General features: G+C 60.8%; 1 protein-coding gene across 4 annotated transcripts; it reads left to right on the forward strand.

Moving 5' to 3' along the window:
- Window positions 1-49: 49 nt before the first annotated feature.
- ELMO3 (engulfment and cell motility 3) lies at window positions 50-5669 on the forward strand. Of its 4 annotated transcripts, XM_002826530.5 has the most exons (20): window positions 50-383; window positions 532-572; window positions 663-735; window positions 930-980; window positions 1171-1340; window positions 1430-1529; window positions 1628-1779; window positions 1861-1939; window positions 2353-2403; window positions 2488-2610; window positions 2710-2841; window positions 2945-3046; window positions 3143-3251; window positions 3364-3500; window positions 3594-3757; window positions 3859-3971; window positions 4075-4179; window positions 4283-4365; window positions 4453-4539; window positions 4621-5666. In XM_002826530.5, the coding sequence occupies exons 1-20, from the start codon at window positions 150-152 to the stop codon at window positions 4831-4833; spliced, it is 2319 nt and encodes a 772-aa protein (XP_002826576.4). In that variant the 5' UTR covers window positions 50-149; the 3' UTR covers window positions 4834-5666. The 4 variants fall into 4 exon arrangements, with proteins under 4 accessions (XP_002826576.4, XP_063573733.1, XP_063573735.1 ...); XM_063717663.1 differs by having other exon boundaries at window positions 2353-2610; window positions 4621-5667; XM_063717665.1 differs by lacking the exons at window positions 3594-3757; window positions 3859-3971 and having other exon boundaries at window positions 4075-4365; window positions 4621-5668.
- Window positions 5670-7373: the final 1704 nt, after the last annotated feature.

The following is a 7373-nucleotide window of genomic DNA, read 5'->3' on the forward strand; positions in this document are numbered from 1 at the left end:
GGCAGCCTGCCCTCCCCGCCCCCACCTGCCGCACCTTGGTGTGGGGCGGGGCCGCCTCGGCGGGGCGGGGCAGGCGGAGCCGTCCTACCTTCTTACCCCCAGACTCCAACCCGGAACTAACCTCGGCTCCCTTGGGAAGGCCGCGTTGCATGGCCAGGAGCCGCAGTCGGCCGCGAGTGCGGGACACCGAGGTTAGGTCTCGGAAAGGGAGGACCTCCTCGTCCCCAGGGGCCCCAGGCCAGGTGCGCCCTTGGCCGCAGGTGCACGGTCTCCAGAAAGTGCAGGCGCCCATGCCCGGCTGGACCATGGCGCCTCCGCGGAACGTGGTGAAGATTGCCATCCAGATGCGTGACGCCATCCCGCAGCTCATCCAGCTGGACCAGGTCACCCGGCTGGTCCCGCCTCCATCTGCCCCGCCGCCCCACCTCCCGGTAGCCCCCTGGCCCTCGGGGCAGCCCGCCCCACCCCTCCCCCCAGGCTCCTCCCCATCCCTCCCTGCCCAGGCCGCGAGAATGACCACTCCACTTGCAGGCGAAGCCCCTGGCCGCTGTGCTGAAGGAGGTGTGCGACGCGTGAGTGCTGCCGGGCCAGGGCCTGCGGAGGGGGGGAGGGCAGGAGGGGCGGCGCCCCCTGCCGGCCTTGCTGAGCCTCGTGCCCCGCAGGTGGAGCCTGACGCACTCCGAGCGCTACGCCCTGCAGTTTGCGGATGGGCACAGGAGATACATCACCGAGAATGTGAGTCCCCTCTCCCCAGCCCCACGCTCCGCCTTCCGACCCCTCTAACCCACCTGGCCCTGATAACTCTGGCTCTTCACCCCACTACTGGAGCGCGATCTGTTACTGACCCCCAGCCGCCCTCACCGACACCCCAGTTGATCAGTCCTCGGAGCCCTCCCTGACCTCGCTGCCTTTTCTGCTGTCTTCTCCAGAACCGCGCGGAGATCAAGAATGGCAGCATCCTGTGCCTCAGCACGGCCCCAGTAATGCCCGTCCCGTCGCGCCTTCCCCATCCCTGCCCCTTTGCTCCAGGTCCGGAGGCCCCCCGCCCCGGAGGCCCCTGCCCCAGCCCTGCCTTGCGCCACGTAGTTGATGCCCGGGGCCGCACACTTCCAGGTCCCACCCTTACCATGCCCAGCCTCTTCACCTCTGCTCCTGCTCTGCTCCTGCCAGGACCTTGAGGCTGAGCAGCTCTTGGGTGGGCTGCAGAGTGACAGTCGTGAAGGGCGCCGGGAAGCCCTGAGGCGCCTCGTTCCGCTGGCCTCGGACATGACTTTTGCCAGGGAGGTCATCAGCCGTAATGGGCTCCAGAGACTAGGCACCATCATTGAGGATGGGGACGAGTGAGCACAGGGATGTGTGGGCTGGGGGAGATGGTGGGGCTTTCTGGTCCTGGTCTGGTCCTGCTCAGCCCCAGATGTCCCCCCTCCAGCCTAGGAGAGGTGCTGGCCCTCAGCCTGAGGGCCTTCTCGGAGCTCATGGAGCACGGCGTGGTGTCCTGGGAGACACTGAGCATCCCCTTTGTGAGGAAGGTGGGTGGGCTTTCCTAGGGCAGCGGGTGGGGGCAGTGGGGCAGTGGTAGACCCGGCCTTCCATGGGGGTGAGGTGGTGACACCCCTGCCCCTTACAGGTGGTGTGCTACGTGAACATGAACCTCATGGATGCCTCCGTGCCACCCCTGGCCCTTGGGCTGCTGGAGAGTGTGACCTTGAGCAGCCCAGCTCTGGGCCAGCTGGTCAAGAGTGAGGTGCCCCTGGATAGGCTGCTGGTGCACCTACAGGTGTAAGCCTCTGGGGCTGGGGTCCAGATGCGGGGAGCAGGGCTGGAGCCTGAATGTTCTACTGAGCCCTTTTCTTGCCATAGGATGAACCAGCAGCTGCAAACCAAGGCCATGGCCCTGCTGACAGCCTTGCTGCAGGGGGCCAGCCCTGTGGAACGCAAGGTGAGTGTCGATCGGTGGCTAAATGGGGGCAGCACCCAGTGGGCGCTGCCCCACCCTGAAGCAAAATCCTCTAAGCCCCTTTTCTTTTTTTTTTTTTTTGAGATGGAGTCTTGTTGTATTGCCCAAGCTGGAGTGCAGTGGCATGATCTTGGCTCACTGCAAGCTCTGCCTCCCAGGTTCACACCATTCTCCTGCCTCAGCCTCCCGAGTAGCTGGGACTACAGGTGCCTGCCACCAAGCCCAGCTGATTTTTTTTTTTTTTTTTTTAGTAGAGACGGGGTTTCACTGTGTTAGCCAGGATGGTCTCCATCTCCTGACCTCGTGATCCGCCCGCCTCGGCCTCCCAAAGTGCTGGGATTACAGGTGTGAGCCACCGCGCCCAGCCTAAGCCCCCTTTCTTTCTACCCCCTCAGCACATGCTTGACTATCTTTGGCAGAGAAACCTTCGCCAGTTCATCTATAAGGTAGGAAGTGGTGGGCCAGGGGGACCTCTCTGCCCCTCCCTCCCTGTGAGCCCTCGCTCACACCAGGGACTGGCTGTCCTGCAGAACATCATCCACAGTGCAGCACCAATGGGCGACGAGATGGCTCATCACCTGTACGTACTGCAGGCCCTCATGCTGGGGCTGCTGGAGCCGCGAATGCGGACACCCCTGGACCCCTACAGCCAGGTGTGTGTCTTTGGTGAGGACAAGGCAGGGGGTGGCTTGGAGCTTGGCCTTGAATCTATAATCTTGATCCCTTCCCCCGCCACCCAACACTGACCCCAGGAGCAGCGGGAGCAGCTGCAGGTCCTACGCCAGGCTGCCTTCGAGGTGGAGGGGGAGTCCTCGGGTGCTGGGCTGAGTGCTGACCGTCGCCGTTCCCTCTGTGCCCGAGAGTTCCGCAAACTGGGCTTCTCTGTGAGTATCACCCCTACCCAACTCCCCACCCCTGCCTCAGCCCAGGGCTGTTGTTCCAGGGGGCCGTGGCCCTTCTTGAACTGCCTGTGCCCACTTCCCCCAGAACAGCAACCCAGCACAGGACCTGGAGCGCGTGCCCCCCGGTCTGCTGGCCCTGGACAACATGTTGTACTTCTCCAGAAATGCGCCCAGCGCGTACAGCCGGGTCGGTGACAGGGTAGGGTGGGGGGTGGCAGCATCCCCCAGGCAGGGTCCCCATGGGCTTAGCTGTGACTCCTTGCCCCATTCTCTGCGCCCCCAGTTTGTGTTGGAGAACAGCAGCCGCGAGGACAAGCACGAGTGCCCCTTTGCCCGGGGCAGCATCCAGCTGACGGTGCTGCTGTGTGAGCTGCTCCGTGTTGGGGAGCCCTGTGAGTGGCCTGGACTGGGCACAGCGTGGCCAAGAGCAGGGGACGGAAGGGCAGAGAGGGCCAGGGGCTGCATGCACTTTCTCCCTGAGCTCCTCCTGCCCCCCCACTCCAGGCTCTGAGACAGCCCAGGACTTCTCGCCCATGTTCTTTGGCCAAGACCAGAGCTTCCACGAGCTCTTCTGTGTGGGCATCCAGCTGTTGAATAAGACCTGGAAGGAGATGCGGGCTACACAGGAGGACTTCGACAAGGTGGGTGGGGTGGGAGCTGGGAGGCCTGGGCCAGGGCAGGGGGCTGATCTGGGTACAGAGCTTAGGCCCTGAGCTGAGCTTGGGCGGCCCCAGGTCATGCAGGTGGTGCGGGAGCAGCTGGCCCGCACCCTGGCCCTGAAGCCCACCTCCCTGGAGCTCTTCCGAACCAAGGTGAATGCGCTCAGTTACGGGGAGGTGCTGCGGCTGCGGCAGACTGAACGGCTGCACCAGGAGGGCACACTGGCTCCCCCTATACTGTGAGTCTGGGGGGATGGATCCTCAGTCCTAGCCCCACCTTCCCTGGTGCCCCCTGGGCTACTCCCCAGGTCAGATGTGCTCAGTGACACCCCTCTATCAGGGAGCTGCGGGAGAAGCTGAAGCCAGAGCTCATGGGCCTGATCCGCCAGCAGCGCTTGCTCCGCCTCTGTGAGGGGACGCTCTTCCGCAAGATCAGCAGCCGGCGGCGCCAGGGTCTCTGAGTGGGCATGCGCGGGGGGCAGAGGGCAGGCAGAGGGCGGCTGGCTTGGTGTCAGGACCTCTCAGCACTCCGGCCCTCTTCCCTTTCTCCACACAGATAAGCTGTGGTTCTGCTGCCTGTCCCCCAACCACAAGCTGCTGCAGTACGGAGACATGGAGGAGGGCGCCAGCCCGCCTACCCTGGAGAGTCTGCCCGAGCAACGTAAGGCAGGCAGGGGCGGGGGCCAGACACCTGCTCTCCCCAGACCGCCTTGGGCCCCGGGGCTGCCAGGACTGCAGTGCTCAGCCCAGCCTTCTTCCTGCAGTCCCTGTGGCCGACATGAGGGCACTCCTGACAGGCAAGGACTGCCCCCATGTCCGGGAGAAAGGCTCCGGGAAGCAGAACAAGGTGAGTACAGTGGGCCGGGGGCTCCTTCCCGCCCGCCCCCACCTGCCCTGTCCCCTGCTCAGTGTCCCCGCTCCCTTGCTTTCCCAGGACCTCTATGAGTTGGCCTTCTCGATCAGCTATGACCGTGGGGAGGAGGAGGCATACCTCAACTTCATTGCCCCCTCCAAGCGGGAGGTGAGTGTCCGCCAGGCTGAGGTCGGCAGGTGGGCAGGGGAGGCAGATGGGCAGACCCTCACGGCTCTGTGCCACCCCCAGTTCTACCTGTGGACAGACGGGCTCAGTGCCTTGCTGGGCAGTCCCATGGGCAGCGAGCAGACACGGCTGGACCTGGAGCAGCTGCTGACCATGGAGACCAAGCTGCGTCTGCTGGAGCTGGAGAACGTGCCCATCCCCGAGCGGCCACCCCCTGTGCCCCCACCCCCCACCAACTTCAACTTCTGCTATGACTGCAGCATCGCCGAACCTTGACAGTGTGGCTGGCCACGGGCCACAGCTGCGGCCACTGCAGCAGCCATAAAGGGCAGTGGGTAGAGGAGTGCAGGCACCCTGACCAGCAGAGATTGCTGCAGAAATAAAGTCTGCTTCGTTCTTGGGATATGTTGAGCCAGCTCTGACCCTTGCAGGCTGAGCCTGTGACAGTGACAGTCTTCCCCTTCTGCCTTCAAACTTAGCTGGTGGATAAGATGGGGCATCAGGCCAGGCCACAAACTTTGACAGCTACGGTTGAGGGGCTGGTGTTCTGAAGGGGGTGGGGAGAGGCTGGGATTGCTGCCTTTCTCCAAGATGAGTCCTCAGCCTCCCTCCATGCTGGGCCTGCGGGGAGGGTTGGCCTGTGGTCTGGGGGTACCTGCCAAGGGAGAGACTGAGCTGCTGGCCTGCTGCAGGAGAACTGGCAGGGTAGGAGGCACTGCCCCAAATGGATGCCTTCCTGGACAGCGTTAACAGGGGCGTAGTCTGGGAGCTATCTCTAGAAGGCTCCTGACAGGCTGACCTCAGTCCTCAAGCTTGCATGGCCCTGCCTGGTGTCCTTTGTAGGACTTGGAGTTCTCTGGTGAGAGGCATGAAGGGAAAGAGGCAGAAGGGCAGGGTCAGGATCCCCATGCTGGTAGGAGGATGTGGGCTGATTCCAACAAGAGCCACTTCTGTGCAGGAAGCCCCGGATTCTGATTAAAACCTAACTCAGGGCCGGGCTTGGCTCACACCTGTAATCCCAGCACTGTGGGAGGCTGAGGCAGTCCGATCACCTGAGGTCAGGAGTTCAAGACCAGCCTCGGCAATATGGTGAAACCCCGCCTCTACTAAAAATATAACAATTAGCTGGGTGTGGTGGTGCACACCTGTAATCCCAGCTACTCGGGAGGCTGAGGCAGGAGAATCGCTTGAACCTGGGAGGCGGAGGTTGCACTGAGCTGAGATTGCACCACTGCACTCCAGCCTGAGCGACAGAATGAGACTCCATCTCAAAAAACAAATTAAAAACCTAACTCAGTACCATGGGTAGGGTGGGGGCCATAGACAGGCCAGAGCCCCTGGGGGCAGAAGCAGCGAGGAGTATTGGGCCCAGCTGGAGGTTTGGTCACAGGGGCAGAGGCTGTGATCACAGACCCCAAGCCCTTGAGGAAAGAAGAGCCTATCAGTCTGTGGAGCTCACAGGATAGGCTGAAGCCACTGCCCCTCAGACTTCCCCCTGCCATTCACCTCTTCTCTCCCCAGTGCCACCTCCAATATCTTTTTTTTTTTCTTTTTCTTCTTTCTCTTTTTTTTTTTTTTTTGAGATGGAGTTTCACTCTTATTGCCCAGGCTGGAGTGCAATGGTGTGATCTTGGCTCACTGCAACCTCTGCCTCCCAGGTTCAAGCAATTCTCCTGCCTTAGCCTCCCAAGTAGCTGGGATTATAGGCATGCGCCACCATGCCTGGCTAAATTTTTTGTATTTAGTAGAGACAGGGTTTCACCATGTTAGTCAGGCTGGTCTCTAACTCCTGACTTCAAGTGAGCCACCCGCCTCGGCCTCCCAAAGTGCTGGGATTACAGGCATGAGCCACCGCACCTGGCTCCAATACTGTTTTTTTTTTTTTTTTTTTTTTTTGAGATGAAGTTTTGCTCTTGTTGCCCAGGCTGGAGTGCAATGGCACCATCTTGGCTCACCGTACCCTCTGCCTCCTGGGTTCAAGCGATTCTCCTGCCTTAGCCTCCTGAGTAGCTGGGATTACAGGCATGCGCCACCACGCCCGGCTAATTTTGTATTTTTTGTAGAGAAGGGGTTTCTCCATGTTGGTCAGGCTGGTCTCGAACTCCCAACCTCAGGTGATCTGCCCACCTCGGCCTCCCAAAATGCTGCGATTACAGGCGTGAGCCACCGTGCCTGGCCCCAATACTGTTTTTAACTGTTAACCATCAACCTGGCTGACCTTGAGAACTGATGAAACAGCACTTCCTTTGGAGAGTGTGCTGGAGGGCACTTGCTCCCCCTCCCCCAGCTAAGCTGCAGATCTTTGGGCATCCAGGGCCCACCATGCCCATGCCTAAGGACTTCCCACCACAAATGGAGCAGTCAGCCATTGAGTTATAGGTGGAAATGGGGGGCAGGGACCCCTGATGCTGTCGGTCTCCCTGTAACTGTCAATTATTCCTTCTTAATGTCTCCAGTCCCTTATGCATGCCACCATCATAGCAACAGCCTCCTGACTTCTGGCCTCCTGTCTTGCACTTCCAATCCTCTCAATACCAGCTACCCCAACTGCTTTCTCTGACATAAATCTGATCATACACACACACACAAACATCCCATATATTTGATGTCACCCTATCCATGTCCATGGGTTAATGGCCACAGTTTCCATAGCTGAGCCTGAGTTGAGCCAGGTGAGTCTCAGACATACCATGGTTTAGCCCTTCCACCTGAGCACCTGTGGCTTGCAGGGTTCTCGATGCTTGGTCTGAGCTGGCATCCTTCCTGCCTAGACTACCCCCTCAGTGCCAGCTCTGGTCTGCCTGTGTGCGCCCCCA

This window comes from Pongo abelii, chromosome 18 (genome assembly GCF_028885655.2).
Source record: "Pongo abelii isolate AG06213 chromosome 18, NHGRI_mPonAbe1-v2.0_pri, whole genome shotgun sequence".
Classification (NCBI taxonomy): domain Eukaryota; kingdom Metazoa; phylum Chordata; class Mammalia; order Primates; family Hominidae; genus Pongo; species Pongo abelii.